Source organism: Pteropus medius, unplaced genomic scaffold (assembly GCF_902729225.1).
Source record: "Pteropus medius unplaced genomic scaffold, Ma_sr-lr_union100, whole genome shotgun sequence".
NCBI lineage: Eukaryota > Metazoa > Chordata > Mammalia > Chiroptera > Pteropodidae > Pteropus > Pteropus medius.
Genome location: NW_024355206.1, coordinates 6,208,463 through 6,227,377, shown reverse-complemented (window position 1 = coordinate 6,227,377; position 18,915 = coordinate 6,208,463). Strand labels below are relative to the sequence as shown.

The 18,915-nt window shown below is 63.4% G+C and overlaps 1 protein-coding gene across 1 annotated transcript in view; it reads right to left on the bottom strand.

Annotated features, from left to right (window-relative positions):
* The window catches only part of RASGRF1 (Ras protein specific guanine nucleotide releasing factor 1), a 54,486-nt gene that overhangs the window by 13,397 nt on the left and 22,174 nt on the right, over positions 1 to 18,915 (bottom strand). The window contains exons 6-18 of the mRNA XM_039858422.1: positions 16,315 to 16,394; positions 14,944 to 15,137; positions 14,730 to 14,839; positions 10,849 to 10,967; positions 9,341 to 9,501; positions 6,364 to 6,427; positions 5,860 to 5,996; positions 5,206 to 5,288; positions 3,993 to 4,241; positions 2,867 to 3,240; positions 2,331 to 2,456; positions 776 to 946; positions 190 to 296 (exon numbers count right to left, since the gene is read on the bottom strand). Of these exons, the coding sequence (XP_039714356.1) occupies positions 190 to 296; positions 776 to 946; positions 2,331 to 2,456; positions 2,867 to 3,240; positions 3,993 to 4,241; positions 5,206 to 5,288; positions 5,860 to 5,996; positions 6,364 to 6,427; positions 9,341 to 9,501; positions 10,849 to 10,967; positions 14,730 to 14,839; positions 14,944 to 15,137; positions 16,315 to 16,394 (1,975 nt within the window). The remainder of the gene's footprint in view (positions 1 to 189; positions 297 to 775; positions 947 to 2,330; positions 2,457 to 2,866; positions 3,241 to 3,992; positions 4,242 to 5,205; positions 5,289 to 5,859; positions 5,997 to 6,363; positions 6,428 to 9,340; positions 9,502 to 10,848; positions 10,968 to 14,729; positions 14,840 to 14,943; positions 15,138 to 16,314; positions 16,395 to 18,915) is intronic.

Sequence of the window (18,915 nt, the reverse complement as noted above, 5' to 3'; positions counted from 1 at the left end):
TCGGCTGTGCTTTGCACCCCTGCTGCAGAGAGCTGGCGAGACGGGGGCCCTGTCCCGTGGAGTGTCCTTGGTCCCCCGGGCTCTGCGACGTCGGGCAGCACGCCCGGGCTCCTCCCTCCCGCTCTGCCGCCGTCTGGTTCCCGTGGCAGTGCCCACCGGTCCCCAGAGGCCGCCGGGCCTCCCACCCACCTGAGAGTGTTTGGAGACCCAGTGGCGCAGCACGTTGAGGACGCGGTTGGTGGCCGCCCGGCGGATCACGAACTCCTTGTCCCCGTTCCTCTGGTCAGGGGGGAAGCCTGGGGCAGCGTGGCACACAGGACGCAGGACCATGAAGACGAGGGAAAGCTCGCCCTCACCTCAGCTCAGCGCTGGGTCTGGGCGAGCCGGGCTGTCCCTCAGGGCTGCGGGGCGGTGGTAACGGGCTGGACATGCAGCCTGGGCGCTGGCCAGGGGGCCTGGACGCCTGACGGCCCAGTGGACACAGTCCCCACCCCCACCTCGACCAGCCTGCACCTTTCAGGGGCTGCCGGAGGGTCTGAGCAGAACCCGTGTGTGGACGGGGAGGAGGGCGATCGGGCCCCACGGGCAGGACTTGAGGATGGGTACAAGTGCGCCCGCAGCACAGGGCCCGGTGGGAGGGAGGGGGCTCCAGGTGGAGGGTCAGCACCGGCCAGGCCTGGAGCAGCCAGAGCGGGCGGGATCCTGGGGTCATGCGTCTTTGCGGCCTCGCACCCGGGCTGACCTCAGGGCTGTCGCGAGTGGAGACCCCACACACCTGCGCTGGCCAGGGACATCCTCCGGTACTTCTCCTTGTTTGGGGTGCCCTCGTTGGCGCCTGCAGTCGCTATGGCAAAGGCGGAGGCTGCTGACAGGGCGCTTCGGTTATTGTCCAGCTCGCGACAGGAGGTCATGACGACCCCGTTATTGTAGGAGAAGAGCGGGAACTCTGGAGAGGAAGGAGCCACCCTCAGCCTTTTCTGTCCCAGCCCCCGGGCTGCGAGGAAACCAGCGTTCCAGACGGGGGACAGGCGGTGCTGCCCGCGGGGTCTGTCACCTGCCCCTGCTTGCCACCCGCAGGGCGGCCTCGGGAGGGAAAGCCCCTGCCTCCCTCCTGTTTCTGAAGAAAGGCTCCAGCCACCCCTTCCGTCTGTTGTTCCAGAGGCCGGTCACCTCTTAGCCCAGCTGGGCACAGGCCGCCTGCAGGACAGCCGTCATGTTCTCCCCCTTGCCGTCCATTCGGAACGAGCTCGTCACCTGTGCCGAGGCTCCCGGGCCTGGCGGGGCACAGAGCCCTGCAGGCCGAGCCCTCCCTTGCTAGCTGTGGGGCCCTGGGTCAGCTCCATAACCCAGGTCTCAGTAACTCTGGGGTAAGTCGGGCATCGACACGTGCTTCAAAGGGTCAGAGTGGAGATGGCAGGATGGAGGAACTTGGGGCCGTGCAGAGCTCTGCGGCCGCTGTAGGGTAGCAAGGCAGGGTCGGACAGTTGTCAGTGACAACTCTGGATAGCCGTAGGGCAGGGTCGGACAGAAACCTTCAGCCTCCTAGGTCTGGAGAGCAGTCCGCACCCGGACAAAGTGACAGCACCTCAGCTCTGAGGAGCGAACGATGCACTTTAATGACCCAGCCTACTTTGGGGCGACCTTCCGGCCCTGGGCGAGATCGGCTCCATGCATGTGAGAAGGCGTGTGTGCCCGTCACGTGTGTGCCCGTCACGCGTGCGTCCAGGCCGCATCTCTGAGCTGGGTGACCTGTTATTTACGGGGTGTCTTCAGAAGGCCTGGGAGTTGGGGAGCTGGGGATTCAGCTGCATCTCATGCTGTGTGGGGGCAGGGGCTCGAGAGGGTGGGGGTGGCAGGGAGTCCCCCCCACCGGCTCCCACCTCGCCTTCGTGCCTCCCAGAGCCCTGTGTGCGGGGAGGTGCTTGAGGGGAGCTGGAACCCAGAAGGCTCCCCAAGGACCCTCAGGAGGGTGGACATCCCCACAGCCGTCAGTCTTTTCCTTTGGTTTAAAATGGGGACGAGGCCGCCAGGAGCCCGACACGGAGCGGGAGCTCAGGAAGCACCTCTGGACCCAGGAGTCCAGAGTGAGCCCGGCCTTCCCGCCCCCAGCATCGGGCGGGTCGCGAGTCCCGTCCGGGGCCTGGCGGGACTTTGCCGAGCGGAAGAGGGGGACCCACCCACGCAGTGCTGCAGCCCCACGGCCACCCAGGTTCGTGGGGTGTGGCGCAGTTCCCGCAGCGAGGGGTCGGAAGGACGCGGCAAAAGGGTGACGCCCCCGCCCCTCCTCACAGCTCGGGGGGCTGCCCTCACCCCGCCGGGGCCTCACGTACCTGAGGGGCTTCTGCTCTTGACGGACTTCGGCGTCGTTGGGGACTTGGAGGGCGACGTTTCTGTGTCGCCGTCGTCACTCTGGTTGTCATCGGTGTCTGACTCTTCCCTCACGGAGACATCGGAGCCTGCGGGGGAGGAGGTCATGGGATGGTGCTCAAATGCTCACTGATGTCTAGATTCAGGTTTGTAAGTTATTGATGCAAAACACGGCACGTGTGGGACGTGCCCGTGGAGCAGACGAAGCTCGACAGCTTTATGTGGCCCCGCCAGCCCTGGCAGGCGTCCACGCTCCCGTGTCTGGTCCAGCTCCCGAGCCACACCGTGAATGTGGGCGGGAGCTAGGACCTGGTGAGTGGGGCCCGGCCAGTGTCTGCGCAGAGATGGACGAGCCCGGGGGTGCGGGAGGGCCCGGCTGTCACATGGCAGCCTCTCTCCCTGCCCAGGCCCTGCGCAGCCGTCACAGTCTGCCTGGGACCCCAGGCTTCCCTCCTGCCCCACGGGAGCCATAGCGGGCCCATCAGCCGTGTCCACTCACTCTGCTTGCTGGGGGCCGAGGGGTCCTCCGGCTTCTCACTGGTCGTGTCCCCCTCGTCTGTGATCTTGTTGGTAAAGCCGCCGGACACGTAGAGCTTGCTGGTGTCCAGGGTGGCCTTGCTGAAGGGCGACATGGCCGAATACACGCCGGTGTAGCCGTTGGAGCTGCAGCCCAGGGCGGCCAGGTCCAGGGCCTTGCCGCCTGTGATGATGGGGATGTTGAGGGAGAGCTTCCGCCGGCGGCTGGGCGAGGACGTCTTGGTGATGGACAGTGGAGGCGGTGAGGAGAACTTGCGGGTGGCACGCGGGGACTTCGGGGGGTCGCCGTACAGGAGCTTGTTGTTCTGGCCGCTGGCGAACAAGAGCTCCAGCGACCTGTGTGGGGCGCGGGGGCCGAGAAGGACAGGTCAGCGCGGCCTGACCGCTGGGCCGACCGCCGGCCCAGGCCTGGGGTCCCGTCTGCTGGGAACGGGGGGCGGCCAGCTGGGCGCCGGGAAGGGTCTGGGCTGGTTTTCAGGGTCACTTCTGCCCGCTCAGGGCCTTGGGAAGCCGACCGCCGCGAGGCCCGAGCAGCGAGTGCCGGGTTGGCAGGGGCGTGGGGTCGGGTGGTCACGCTCTGGGAGGCGGGAGGAGGGGCGGCTCGAGCCCCCGGGCCCCCCGGACCAGCCTGTCCTCCCTGTGGCCCTGGGAGGCGGTGATGCTGGGCTCTGGCACTGCGTCCACCACTGTTGCCCGCGCTCAGGGGTGGGCACAGGCGGGCTCACTGAGGCCCTGGGGCCACCTCTTGTCCCTTCTGGGCCCTGGACAGCCCCCTCAAGGCCCCGGTGGCCTGCACGTGCCGTGGCACCTTGGGCATGCCCGAAGAGCTGGGCGCGGCTCCGCAGAGAAGGGGAGACGCTCTCTGTGCCCCTCCCTCCCTCCCTCCCTTTCGTCTTTTCTTAGATGGGAAGGTGGGGGGCAGGGGTGGGTCCCCTACTGCCAGAGAGCTGAGAGCTGAGGCAGGGGAGGACATCGGGGTGCGTGCCCCACCCCGGAGCCTGCGGGTCAGGAGGCGCCGTCCCTACCCCTGGGGTGGCCTGCAGCCCCAGCTCGGGGCCCGGCCTGCGCCCGGGCCGTGGGCCGCCCACCTGGCGGGGATGGCGCTGATCGGCTTCCTGTAGATGGTGATGAGCTTGTCCAGCACCACGACGGCCGTGGTGAAGACGCGGTAGGAGTGCAGGAAGGTGTTGAGGAAGTCGATGCTCAGGAAGCGCAGGTCCGTCAGCCGCTCCAGCAGCCGGCCCACGCTGGCGTAGCGGATCTGCAGCACCTTGCAGGAGTTCATGGTCTTGCTGAAGCGGATGTCCACGTCGTCGCAGTACAGAGACGCGTCGGACCTGCGGGGAGGCCGGGCTGACTGGGGGCTGCGGGCTCCGAGCCCGTGGCCGGATGGCCCGCCGGAGGGCCCGGTGGGCTTGTTACGGGGACGAGGACCGCTTTGTGGGGTGCGGGGGGGCCCTGGGCGAGAACGGCGGCTTTCTCCCCCCAACATCCTGAAAACCTGGTGTCCCAAAACTCCTAGAGACACTGGAAAAAAGAGAACGAACTTCGAAATCACGGGCTGCCGAGTTCGCGAGGCTTAAGGGACGCCCGTTCACACAAACGTGGGGACGAGAACTGGAAACGCCCCCGCTGTCCGTGCGTGGGCGCTGCTGCCCACGAAGCAGTGACACGCGCCAGGACGCACCTTCTCAACAGCGTGCTGCGTGCAGGGCCCGTCACAAAGCCCACACGTCGGACGCTCCGTTTACGTGAAGCGGCCAGGCCAGGCCAGGCCCCAGGCCCCGTTGCCGGGGCGGGGAGAGCAGGGACTGGAACTGACCGCCAGTACGCGGGCCTCTTCCCGGGTGACGGGAGCGCACTTCGGAACTAGGCCGTGGTGGCGGTGGCACCGTGAATGCCCTACGATGCGGCCCTGCGCGAGTGGCCCCCGCGTGCGGCAGGCGGCGGCCAGCCGGGGAGAAGCCTGTGCCGGCCACGGGCCCAGAGCTGGGCCAGCGGGGCGCCCAGGGGCCCAGGAAGCCTGCGTTTTCCACGTGTTCTCATTTTGCGACGAGGAAAGGAAAAACTGTCATCGTAAAAATTGAAAAGGCTGAAGGGCCATTCCTGTTGTACCCTAAGCCGCCTAATACAGAAATCCACGAAGCCGAAGCCAACGTCCCAGCAGACGCTGACTCAAAACGAACACCCAGAAGATGGAAGCCGGGTCCCCGAGCCCAGCACTGCCCGGCCCACCGTTGCCGCCATCACTGCAGGGTGCTCAGCGGCCTGGGGAGCAAGCACAAGGGTAGGGGCGCTTACTTGATCATCTGCGGCACCGTGACCTTGGAATTTTCCTCAAAGGCGTTCATCATGAGCCCGTTGCATCGGATGTTGTCCACGCACTGCGGCCAGAGAGGGGGGTCCAGGGTCAGCGCCTCGGCCCCGACTTGGGACCCGGGCCCGGCAGGGGCTCTGCCCAGTGAGCGGGTCCTGTGCCTCGCTGGACATGGGGCCCGGCACGGCAAGGTCAGGGCACAGAGCCCTGTGGGCCTCCGTCCTCACTCTGCAAGCTCTGCTGCTCCCACACCCGTGGGGTGGGGCACGCAGACTGTTCTGTGCCCCCGACGGCCTGGACATCTGCCGAAATGCAGGCCCCCAGGTCCCCGCCGCAGATTCACATCTAGTAAGTCTGTGGGGACTGTGGGGGGGCGGGGGCAGGAGGAGCTCAGGGCTCTGGACTTTTAACAGTCACCACAGAGGACGATCCCGGTGCAAGGGGTTCCTAGACCCTTCTCTGTAGGTAGCCGAGGACCCCTTCCTGCCGGCCGGATGGGGTAGCCGCGTTCAGCCCTGGTGGGCGCTGTGCCTGGTAACACGGCCCCTTGTCCACTCGAACCCTGCAGCGGCCCCAGGCCCTCAGCCAGCTCAGGCCCGAGGGGACCACAGGCTTGCGGGAACACGGACGCTGCTCACCTGGCTGATGTCACTGGTCCACGCTGCCTTCTCCTGTCTGGACGAGGCCACGAGGGTGACCGTGAAGGGCGGCGAGTCCTTCGGCTCCACCCCGATCTTAAAATCCAGGCGGTCCATGTCTTGGCCGGACCCTTTGGCTTCCAGTTGCAAAACATGGAGGTAGCAGAGTGGGCGAGGGCGGCTTCTGAGCTAGAAACCACTGCGATGGTCCCCCCCTCAACCCCCTGCCGCCGGGGAGGCAGCGCTGGCCCCTGGCTATTTCCAGAACGTTTCTTTTTCCCTAGGTGAGGACCCCCCACTTCGTGACGGGAGGACCGAGGCCTGCGGCCCAGAAGCAGCTTGCAGCCATGCAGGGCCAGTGGGGGGACTTTGTGGACCACGGCGCGGGAGAGGGGCCGCCACACGGCAGCGTCCTCCCTGCTCCTCGGCCAAGACCGTGCCTGGGGACACACAGCCCTGGGGCGAGCGAGCGTGCGCACTTGTCCGAGCAGCTCCCACACCCACCTTCCTCCTCCGTGCTCTCCGCGTCCTCCAGCAAGGTGCAGTCGATGAGGGAGACCACGCCGTTCTGAGAAAGAGCAGGCGGCCTGAGCCGGGGCCCTGCGGGTGCGGGGGTCCCAGCGCGTGCGGGGGGCGGGGCTTTGACGGTGCGTGCGCACGTGTGCTATGCTCCGGGTGGGTGTTTATATAAGGAGCCCAATGGGTCCCGCAAGACTGTGTTGGAGGGGGCCTTCCCGAGTGTGTGGGGGGGGTCAGCTGGGGGCGTGGCCTCTTCCTGCCCCCCCGCAGCGGCATCGCCTAAATCACAGAAGTCCGAAGTCCCCCGTTACCAACAGGGAAGCAGGCCAATGTCACGGACCCGTGGCAGGCGTCGTTCTGACTTTACAGTGAAGAGGTGAAATCAGGGAGTGGTGTCTCGCCCTAAGGTCACTGGCAGGTCTGGGCGGAGCCTCAGGGGCCTGATCCCAGCCCAGGGCAGCCACTGGTTTTCAGTTTGTAGGACTATCTGGAAAATGCCTCCCATTCCTGGGTGTTTGAGCCTCTCTTGGTCCCTTGGTACCAAGTGAGAGTAACCAAGGGCTGGATGCCCCTCCCTCCAAAAGGTGACGCCCACATCCCTTCCTCTTTGGAGCGTGCCCCGGATTTGGTGACCTGCTTTTCATTACAAGAAGAAAGCGTAAGTGAGGGTATCTGACTTTGGGGACTGCAGCATCCTGCTGGCCCTCTTGTCTCTCGGTCACTGGTCCTGGGGGAGCCAGCTGCCATGCCATGAGGACAGGTCAGTGAATGAGGCGCCGAGTGGATCGCCACAGTGGACACGAATCCTCAGCCCCAGTCACACTTACAGGTGACACAGCCTAGCGCTGTCATGTCTGCAGCCTCCTAAGGGGTCCTGAGCCCTGTCACTCCTGATACTACGACCCACAGAAACCTAGACAACAAACGTTTGTCTTAAGCCACCACATCTGGGGATAACTTGCCATGCAGGGACAGATAAGGCATACGATAACTAGTGACCGTAGGGACCCGGCCACGGGCAGATCTGTATTTAAAAACGTTTGCAGGGCAGGCTGCCCCATGGGGGGCAGCCGGGCCCAGATTCTGCTTTTGCGTCTCGTTCTGCTCATTGGTTTTGCCCCCCAGGCCTTGCTGGGCCTTTGCTGCCCAGCGGTCCGTGGGCTGGAAACCTTGGAAGCCCCATCTAGCTCTGCTGTTCTCTTCCAGCCAAGTCCAAACATTCTCGGGTCGTTTTAAACCTCGGGGGTCGGCAGCGTGCCCGTTGGAAGGGACGGAATGGTGTTCGACGTCCAGGGACAGTATTTCAAGAGAAGTGCTTTGAATTCTAGCTTATGGCTTCAGAGCACAGACTCTGGCTGCAGTCCCAGGTCTGCCTCCGAGATGTCTGCTTCTCGCCGGCTCCCCCATGTCTGTTCCCTCACCCACAAAATAGGGGAAGGAACAGCATGTGCCTCAGCCGGTCGTCGCAGGAATTAAATACACATGCCGTCTGGCATAGCGCCCGGCCCATGATCATCGCTGTGCAGAAGCCTGATGTTACTGCTGCAAGGTCATTATTACGCCACCAAGACCGACAGCGATGTTGTCCATTGAGCAGCTGCCCTGTACCGGCACCGGCTCTGCGCTTTGCAGGCACCCCCTTGCTGAATCCTCTCAGCCCTCCTCGGAAGGGGTTCTCACCCCATTCTGCAGATGAGTGAACTGAGGCCGGGCGAGGTCGTGGGACCATATGAGGTCACCCATGGTGTGTGGCGGTGCTGTCTTCCACAGTTTGCTGTGAGGGTTTAAAACTCAGCCTCCACCCCAAACAGGGTCAGGGAACATGCACACACGAAAGAGCATGTGCTTCTGGGCTTTCAGGCAGGAGGCTGTCCCCAGACTCCCGCCCCAGGGCACAGTCCCCCGGCCTGGACGAGGCCGTCACAGCAGACTGCAGAGCTAATCAACAAGGAAGCTTTCCTTGATGTGGAGCGTGGCCGAAACCAGTGTTCGATGTTTGTAAATTAATTTCTCGTGTGCAGCCAACCCACGACTTCGTCGACACATTAACATGAGCAGCGCATTCCCTGAAGCCCGACCTCCGAGCTCTGCGGGTGACGGGCCAGGCACCCCGCATCTGGGAGAGGGGATCCTTGATGCGCTGGCCGAAGTCAGGGAGCTTCTGGCCCTGCCCGCCACCCTCGCTCAGCTTTGAAATCGCGGAGGCCAGTTTCTGTGGGGACGGACACGGCGCTGGGGAGCCTGCAGCTTATCAGGTGCTCCCTGCTGCCGAGGGGGTCTGCACCCGTGAGGACTGTCACCCCTATTACAGGCGCGGGTCCGAGCTGTGCACAGCGGGGACCTTCCTGGGGTCACACATGCGTGAGACGGACGAGGTCCTGAGCTCAGAGCAGTGGACAAGCAATGTGCTGAGCGGGGAGCAGCAGACTCCGACAGGCGCCGCGTGGCAGGCCGAGGGGACGCAGGGGGCCCTGGGGCTCGCGGTGCCTGCGGCCTCGCCTCTTGGGCGGTCGGGTAGCGGGGGCCCTGCAGGGCTGCGGGGTCCGGGGCGCAGCCGGCCTGCGCGGTGAGCGCGGGAGGGCGCGGCGGGTCAGCGCGCGCCGTCCTCCGCCCCCCGCGCACGCAGGCCACGTGCGCGCGCGCCACGCACGCCACAGGCACGCGCGCGTCACAGCGCGCCACAGGCCGCGCACGCACGCGCACGTCGCAGCGCGCCACACGCACGCGCGCCACAGGCCGCGCGCGGCTCGCAGGCGCTCGTCTGGCCCCCAGCCCGGCACCCGGCTGCGGGCGCCCTGCGGGTCTTGACGGTCACCATCCCACCGCCCGTCATCCTCCATCCTCCAGCAGAACACCGCCATCCTGGCCACAGGCCGGGCGGGCGCGTCCCCGACACCCCTCCCACCCCGCGCCCTGGGCGGGGCCCGCTCTGAGCCCCGCCCCCGGCCCCGCCCCCACCCACCTTGGTCAGGTGCAGCTTCCCGCCCGAGCCCCGGGTGCAGATGATGAGGTGCTTGGAGAACAGGAAGCACTGCCGCTCGCCCTCCTTCTTCAGGGACAGCGACCCCAGCCGCCCCCGGGTGATCTTGCCCTTCTCGGACATGGGCACCTGGATGAGGGAGCCTGCGGGCGGACAGGGAGAGACCCCGAGTGGCCCGTCTGCAGGGCGAACCTCCGCCTCTGAGGTCGGCTGTGGGACTGACGTACGGACAAGGTGATCCTAGTTCCTCGTGGCAAGCGCGCACTGGGATGTGTCCCCCCAGCCCCTCCTCAAGGTCTGGGGGTGACCAGAGGGGCTCCGTGCAGGACCCCTCGATCTCTCAGACAGGTGGGGAGCCCCAAGCACATGGCTCCGTGGTGAGAATGCAACCGGCAGTGTCTTCGGTGTCAGGAGGCTGGACAGCGGGGGGCACCCGCGGCCACGGAGCAGCCACGGTCAGTCAGGCACTTCCCCGCAGACCCTCCATTCTCAGCACTTCCCTAGGAAGTCGCCGCCCACAGAGCAGGTGCATGTGAGGGACCCACTTGCCCGTGTGAAGGGTGACATGTCCTCACCCTTCACACGTCTGCCTGTGCACTGCCCACCCCAGGACAGCTCATTCCTCCGGCCGCTTCCAGCAGGGGCCCGGTGCAGCTCCGGGGAGTTGGAGGACAGGCGAGGGTGGCTCTGGGAGCAGGTCACAGGGTGGGCCTGTGGTCACAGGGCCACACAAAGGGCCTGTGAAGGAACTCCAACTCGATGGCCCCCTCACTATGGGCGGCAGAGGCTGGAGGCAGCCGCAGGGCCAGCGGGAGGGGCTGACAAGGTTTCCTCTAGTCACGTGGTCCCAAGGCCAGACAGAAGGCACCCGGGGTCCACTCTGAAGTCGGGTCACCTCCGGGGCATGCATGCAGAAGCCGAGAACGTGGGCTGTGAACGAGGTGACCTTCAAACATATTGCAGCTGTCATGTCCCCGAGTTGGCAGTTAGCCCCTCGGCCACAGAGATACTCTGGCCACCCGTCCATACTGCTCCCTAGTGACCAGAATCTGAGGGCAGTGGGAAACTTCCTCCCAGAAGAAGCGCTACGGTCACACCTCCCAAGGGGCCATGGTGATGCACAAAGGACAGGGGATGGACCCACGCTGACTTCCTCTCGGACGCTGGAAACACTTGTGATTGCCAAGGCCATCAGCACATGTTCTCTCCCTCTGCCCCATGCTGTCCCAAAAAGGACATGTCCCTGTTCACCGGGACATGCGATAGACAACCAAGGGCGTCTGGAAGGACCCCATTTACAAGCAGAGGGACGGGAACCGAGTATCTGCATCTATACACACAGCCATCGACATCGGCTCGGAGCTGTTACAGTCCCCAGCAGACCCTGGTACTGCGGCATCACGCTGGTAGGCGTGGCAGCCACATCAAGGGGCGATGCCCCAAGTGACACCTGCCCCCGCGCCGGGGCTCGCCGAGCGCAGAGGCCGTACCTTGTCTGACGAAGGTCTGACTCGTGTCCAGCAGGATCTCGCACCCCTCGATGATCATGCGCTCGATGGCCAGGTTTTTCCGGATGTTCTCTGTCTCGCTCACCTCGTCGTGCATGATCCTGTGGGGACCGGAAGCGGCACTGTCAGGAGGCCACCGTGCCCAGCGAGCAGGGAATGCGTGGGTCCGGCCGGATCTGGAAAGAGCGCCTGGCGCCCAGGGTGCTCAGTGACGAATGTGTCGAGAGCAGGCGTGGTCTGAGTGCTGGCCGTACGCAGGGCGCTGTACGGCATGATCTCATCTCTCCGACAGCCCAAGTGGGCAGGTGATCTTTTTTCAGAGGGAAAAATGATGGAGGTTGACAGCTGAGAAGCAGGGCTCTAGGATTTAAAAGTCTGAACCACATCAAGCAGAGGTAGCACAGGGAGGAAGACAGAAACACGGGAAACATCCTTCGCTCATTGCTGTGCCCCTCGGCTGGCCACGGGCTGTATCCTACCCATGGAAAACACCAAGTTCACTCCAGCCTCAGGCCTTGGCTGTTTCCTCCCCCCGAACGGCATTATACCGCTGTTTTCTAATGCTGGCTGCGGAATGGCTTGTGGCTGGTGGACAGGGCCATGCAGGAGAGAAAGGCAACATAGCTAGCCCCAAATACAAAATGCAGAATTCTGCATTCCCACCGAATTCTGCTCAGGGTTACGTCCTGTTTGTCCACCACCTGCCGCCTGCAACACCACGCGTGTCCGCGAGATGGCACCATTTACCTACGTTTATCGATTCGACGTGGGTGGGCAACTGGACATGGGCGTTATCGACTTTGCTGAGACTTAACGGGCTCCAGGAGTGTTGGAAAAGAAGCGGGTCGTTTTTGGTGGGGAAGCTAGAAGGATATCCCACCTAATTCTGCTCGGGGTCATGTCCTGTATGTCCACCACCTGCCGCCTGCAACACCACGCGTGTCCGCGAGATGGCACCATTTACCTACGTTTATCGATTCGACGTGGGTGGGCAACTGGACATGGGCGTTATCGACTTTGCTGAGACTTAACGGGCTCCAGGAGTGTTGGAAAAGAAGCGGGTCGTTTTTGGTGGGGAAGCTAGAAGGATATCCCACCTAATTCTGCTCGGGGTCATGTCCTGTATGTCCACCACCTGCCGCCTGCAACACCACGCGTGTCCGCGAGATGGCACCATTTACCTATGTTTTAGAAACTCGGGACAAGGCGTCTGAGTTGGCAGTTTTACGTAAGTACTTTGATGGGTTTCCAGGAGTGTTAGGAAATAAGCGGGTCATTTTTGGTGGGGAAGCTAGAGGATATCCCCCCGGATTCTCCTGAGGGTTATGTAACTGCTGTTTCCTCTCCCCGAACAGCATTATACAGCTGTTTTGTTAATGCTGGCTGGGGAATGGCTTATTGGTGGAGGACGGGGCCATGCAGCTGGCTCGGGGAGACCGACTTCGATACCGCGGTAGGTGCTGGCACGTCCAGGAGAGAAAGGCAACAGAGCCAGCCCCAAATACAAAATGTAGACTCTGTCCTGTCTGTCCACCATCTGCCGCCTGCAACACCACGCCTGTCCACGAGATGGCACCATTTACCTACGTTTTAGAAACGGGAAAAAGGGCATTAGCGTTGGCAGCTTTAAGTACTTTGATGGGTTTCCAGGATAGAAGTGGGTCCTTTTTGGTCGAGGGGATCTGAAAAGTACCACACATACTACAAAAAAGCACAAAGCTTCCTATTTGTTTCCTTCCGCCTCAGTCTGTATAACGAGGTCCCCGGGCCGGCCGGCCTCTGTGCGTGGTTTGCAAGGGTGTCTTACAGACAGTCTCCATAAAGCCCACTGCGACTTTAGTTGGCCCTTGTGACGGACATAGCTGGCCTGATGCTGAGCAAATCAATCAACCCCTCTTGTCCTCAGTTTCTCCATCTGGATGGTTGATCTGTGGATTGAAAACGTGTCTTCCGTCTGCCTGCCTGTGCTCACACATGATAGCTGCTTGCACAAACAGCGCAATGGTGCTTAGCGATACTGCACAGTCTCTTCACGTCAGTCGTGGTTTTTGGTCATCAGGCTGGGGCATGGACGTGGTCTCGTCCTCAGCAGCCCCAGTTGCCCCTCCCCCTTGCAATGCTCTTGGAGAAGCCCAGGCCTCGGCCCTCTCCCGGAAGGGTATCGGGGTGTGTTTGAGTTCCCTGGGTGGGGTTCTCCATTTCCGGAAGTAGCCCAAGGCATCTCTCCATTCATCTGGATCGGGAGTGGCCTGGGCGAGTGGAGCTGTGTTTGGTAAACGCGGGGTGATTCTGCAGGGCGGCCCGAGGTTTGCTGTTGGACGTGGGTCACTGCAGCTGCTCAGGCGGGGGCCGGCCCCAGGCTGGGGTTCGTTTTGGGGAGACCCCTGCTGCACACCAGCTGGGGGATGTGGGAGGCAGCACGGTGTCCAGGGCCTGAGCCTCCTGGGGACATGGCTCAGTCACCAGTGAGCCCAGGAGACGGAGGTCAGGAGAGGTGGGGGCAAAGGGCAAGGCAGAGGCGGGGCAGGCCAAGCAGGGGCCTGCTTACTGAGGCCTCCTGTGGGCGCCCAGAGGAAGGGGAAAGGGTGTTGTCATGGAGACAGGTGATCGCTGGGCGCAGGGCCGGGGCAGGCGATCGGGTGGGGGACAGCAAAAGAGCAGGCTGTACACAGGACCCTGGGCGGAAGGGGGTGAGGGACTTTGGCCAAACAGCTTGGCATTCACGTGCCACCTGCGGCCTGCATTGGGACAGGCATCCGGCAGTGACGAGGAGCCTGGCTGCCTCCCAGTCCCAAGTCTCCTTTGGGAAGAGTGTGTAGGATTTGGCTCCCTGGGGCACGTGAGGCCTGGGGTCCTCACCTGCAGTGGTTCGTCCGTGTGCGATCGTGGCCTGACTCTGGCCTCAGCCTGGCCCTCCCCGCCACTCCAGCCGGGAGCCAGGGCCGCCCTTGCCAGTCTGAACCGTTTAGGGCCCTGGGCTGGGCTGGGCTGATCCTCTCTGTGGCTGGTGGCGGCCCAGTTCTGAGCAGCAGACCCAGCTCCTCCCGTGGTGACCCCACGCATGTGGTGACCCCACCCATGGAGGCCCCGGGGCTCAGCTGCGGCTTCCCATCTGGCTTCTGCCTGAAGTCCCTCCCTTCGTGACCTCAGCAGTCTGGGTCTTCAAATGCCGTCTGAACTGATGACACCGGAAGTCTCCCCTGAACTGCAGACGCAGGCGCCCCCTCCTTAGCCTCAGCCTCTGCTCCGCCATTGTCCATCTCGAGGCCAATAGCCCCCCACGTGCACAGCCCCTGCGGCTGGGTTAATCTCCCCACCTTTTAACGTGCTCAGCCTAGAGCTCGGGGCTCACCCCTGACTCCCCACGTCTGACCCATCAGAAACGCCATCTTCACAACACATCCAGAATCTGAGCCGCTTCCCCGCCTCCCGCCGCCACCGCCTGGTGCAGGCCGCGTCACTGCTGCCCGGGGCGCCCCTAGTCCCCGCTTCTGCCCGTGCAGAAGAAGGTCCGCTGGGCTTCGAGGACGGAGAGAGGCGGGCGAGGGGCCTGGAGTGGGGGCTCATCCCCCACCGACACTGCCCGCGTGGCGGCCTGTCCGCCAGGACCCCTTGGAGCTCCTATGGCCGCAGGCTCGGACGCGGACCGTGCCTGAAGTCACTCCCTTCCCCGACCCCTCTGTCCCGGGCGGCGGGCCACCATGCCGTCGCGCAGGTGCCCCAGCGGGCTGCAGCTGTACATCGGGGGCTCCCAGGCCACACCCCCCCGTGCTATCCCGCGCACCGGCTCGGCCCCCTGGGGCTCCGCATGCGCGGTGGCGCGTCCCACCCGGGCCCGGCCGCTGGCGACGCCCGCGGCTCACCTGGACAGCTCCTCCAGCTTGGACTTGGCGTAGTCCAGGCTGTTGCGCTCCACGTGCTCGTGAGGGGTGTGGGCCAGGAGCTCGTGCAGCGTCAGGATGTACCTGGGGATCTGCAGGGGACAGAGAGACAGAGCGGCGCTGGGGACGGTCCTCCCGCGCCGAGGGCGCCAGCGCGGGGCGGGGCGGGGCGGGGCGGGGCCGGGGCGGGCGTCACCTGGAACATGGGGTAGGTGAGGAAGGTCTCCAGCGTCCTCTCCTCGCAGTCCGGCTTGGCCTCGTAGTGCTTGAGCAGCTTGTCGAAGTCGCGGTTCTGCTTGCAGTGCGCCAGGATCTGCAGGCTGTACTGGTGGTTGCGCACGAACTCCTGGTAGATGTTCAGCATGGGCAGCAGGATGTCGAACAGGTCGGCTGCAAGGCGGGCGGGCTCAGTGGCGGCCGGGCCCCGCCACCCGCCCTGGACGCGGCCTCGGATGGGGAGCGGGGGCCCTGTGAGCTGTGACGCGGGTGTCGGGGGCCAGGAGAGGGTGACGGGGTGCTGCGCCGTGCCCCCAGCGCTTTAGGTCGCAGCCACGCACTCCTCAGCTGCGGGGGGCCCTCAGCCGCCCCCCAGGATCTGCTCTCAGCAGAAGGACCCTGCCCTCTACAAGTCACACCCACACAATGGCAGGTCCAGGTGGAGGCGGAAAGGCCAGCCCGTCTCATTCCAGGGCATCCCCGAAGGGCCGCCCAGGCTCCCCAGCTTCCATGGGGTCAGCCGAGGCCCTGGATGTAACTGCATCGTTGCCATCCCACCCCCTCTGCCCAGACCCCCTCTCAGCATAGTGCTGAGGGCTCCCCACGAGGCCCCCTCCCAGGGTACCACCTGTGACAGCCCACGTGACATCACAGGTCGATGCGACTGACAGGCCGGTCCCGACACCCCATCCCAGATCTCCCCCTGCAACACACCCTCCTGAGTTCGTGTCTCCCGCCCCCACTCCCCAACTCTGCACCCCCAGTTTGGTGGGCTGCGTCCCCGTTGGCAGCCCCATCCTTCCAGCCCTGGATGCTCACGCCTGCTTCCTGGAACCCCCACTCTTGGCGGGATGGGACGACCCCCAACCTCTGCCGACAAGCCCACGCTCCTGGGCACCGGAGCGCTACACGGCTGTCGCAAGCACGCCTTCGGTGTGACAAACACGCGCTAGAATGCGAGGTTAAAAAAGCCCACGGCGAGATTCAGATTCTATATTCAGTTACATGAGATCGGAGGAAAACACCCGAGTGTTTACGGTGGTGTCCTCGGGCGGCAGAACGACCGTTGATATTTTTAAACGTTTTCTACTTTTCTGGGTTCTTAAACTTTCTCAGATGGGTACGTGTGCATTATTTTTAAAAGGGAAAAGCAGATAAGGAACTAAAAGCATATCGCGTCCTCCTAGAAACAGCTTCTGACAACTTGTCTTCTGTCTCCGACTCCCTCTGAGGGATCTTGCGGGCTTTCAAGGGGCCACCTTGTGCCACTCTGGGAGGACGGAAGGGCCTCCAGGTTGGAGGGTGGCCCAAGAGAGAGGCTTGGAGGGCGGGGCGGGGCTGGGGGACTCACCCAGGACCAGCGTGGGCCAGCTGGAGATACGGGCCTTCAGGCCTTGGTAGAAGATCTGGTGTAGAAACATGATGGTCTCACTGAAAAAGAAAGCAGGGAGTTCCGGGGGGCTGAGGCCCAGGAGAGGGGGAGACGGCCCCGCGGGACCCCAGCAGCAAGGCCCTGTCCTGTCCTCCACGGAGACCCTGCGACAGAGCTCCGTCGGGGGTCCGGCGGAGGGGCGCTAGCTGCTGGAACGGCGTGTGGGGGACATCGTAAGCTACAACTGGCAAACGTGGAGCCGGGGAAGCCTCCATTTTTAGGCAGAAGCCGTGAGGGTCTCGCCTGGAACCCCACCACGCAGAAACCACGTACTCAGCCATCTACCAAGACCAAAAATGATCTCGTGTCGATGGGATTTGCTTGGGAGAGAACCCTTGTGGGCGCGTCGGGTGGACCTGTGCCCTGCGTTTTGGCCGTTCGAGTCTCACGTCCCTTCGCCATTTGGTTCTCTGGCTAATTTTAGATCCGCTCTCTCTTCGGCGGACGATCTGTCACGCACGCGATCGCAGACATTTCCGCCCGGCCGTTTGCCCCTCGACTGTGCGTTCGGTGTGTTTTGGACGCCGTTCCGTCGTGCGAGCGACAGTTTCCTTTCGGCCTCGAGCAGCACACCTGTCCCCACCCCCGGATCACACCTGGGTTTTACTGTTTCGACTTTACATGTAAATACTCAACTAGGGTTTTCTCCGGAGTAAGATGTGAGTAAGGGGTGGAAATGTGATCCTTCCTCGGTTCAGTTTGCCGACTTCCCCGTTCCCTGCATCGACTGTGCCAGCTGCTTCTCTGCTAGGCCGCCGTGTTGCTGTTACTGAATTCTGACGTCCTTCGGTCCGTTTCCGCGTTATTTTCCGATCTATTTCATTAATTTCAAGATATTCATAAACCTTTACATTTTAATTACAGGTAGGGAGCCTTTCATTGTTCTTTTCAGGACATTATTATCCACTCTGATGTATTTATTCCTTCGGCCGAATGTTAGAATCATTGTGCGAGGCTTGCACTTTGTTTGAAATCGTAGGACATCTATAGCGTATTTTGCATGAGAATGACATCTTTCTGACAGAATCTTCCCGTCGGGATGCGGACCCACCTCCCGTTTTCGTATAGCCTGCGAGCTTCGAAGGATTGTTACATTTTTAAACGGTTGAAAGAAAATCGAAGGACTATGCCGTGCCACGTGAGAATCCCGTGACGCGCGCGTTTTGGTGTCTGTAAGCGGAGCTGCCTCGGAACACAGCCGACCCCCTGGTTTACGCGTGGTCCGGCTGTTCAGTCTTGACGTGACCCGTCTGGCTCTAAACTATTTGCCACCTGGCCTTTTGCAGTTTGCCGGCCCCTCAGCTGTGTGCATGGGGGTGCGGGGGGTGCAGCGGGTACAGCTGTGCCCTACGGCCGGCCCCGTTCCCGCCCTCAGCACGCTGTGGTCCAGCGGGGGACACAGACACTGACGATCGTCATTTTAGCGGATGAGTGCTACGAAAAGGCCAACCAGGGGACCTAACAACCAGGGCACGTAAGCCAATGGCGGCAAGTGGCACGGGAGGTAGTCAGGGACACGACATCCAGGGAAAGATGTGGACAGCGAGTATTTGGATGTCACGATGAGAGCCAGGTGGGCCAGTGCCCCAGGGAGAGGCGGTGCCCTCTGCAGGGCCCGCGGGAAGTGCCCATCCTCCTAGTCCCCTGCTTGAGCCCGGGAGGGGGCCTGCCCTGCTCAGGGCCAGTCCCAGGCGTTCCCTGCGGAGACAGGTGTGCACAGCCCTGCCCACCCTCCGCTGCCTGCCACCTGTCGCCAGTTTCGCCTCATGGGTTCGAGTCCCCGACTGCCGGTCCTTAGTCCCAGCCCATGCAGACAGGACGAGTTGATGGCCGTGGCATGCTCCCTCACTGAGCCCCGCCCTTCCAGATCCAGGGCTCCTGGCAGCCACTGCCCATCAAGACACAATCCATCTGTCACCCGGGAGGGACCCCTTGGGCGCCTGTGGTTCCCAGCATGCCTTGCCGGGCCTGGCTTCTCTGAGGGGGATGGTCCACGTGTGCGAGCTCCGGAAGTGCATGGTTACCCCGCCCCGTATGAGACAGCCTGGAACCGGGGGCGGGCGGGGGAGGCCTCTCTTCCCAAGCACCCCTACTAATGAGCTGCAGCAAAGGAATCACCAAAGTAGCATCAGGTTTGCGGCAAGCTGAGCACAGAAATGCCTTCTAATTGGCGGGGCTCTTGGCTCGTGACCCACGGGCTATGCGGTGGCCTGGGTTCTCGCCCTGGGTCCTGCCTCCCCAGAGCCTCCGCGCTCAGCAGGAGGCCAGCGCCCTGTGTGGGAGGAGCCGCAACTGCTGGGGGCGGGGGAGGGGGCGTCCTGGGCAGCGCGGGGCATTTAAACCGGCCCTCAACGCAGCTGACCCGCTGCGTGGCCCCCGCACACCTGGCACCTCTTCGAGCCCTCACACCGGCCTCGGGACACGTCCCCGAGGGTCGGAAACCACATGGGCTGCGCGCCCACAGAGCCTGGCACAAAGCAAGGGCCACCAAGCGGCGCCTAAACGCGAGTGTCACCCCAG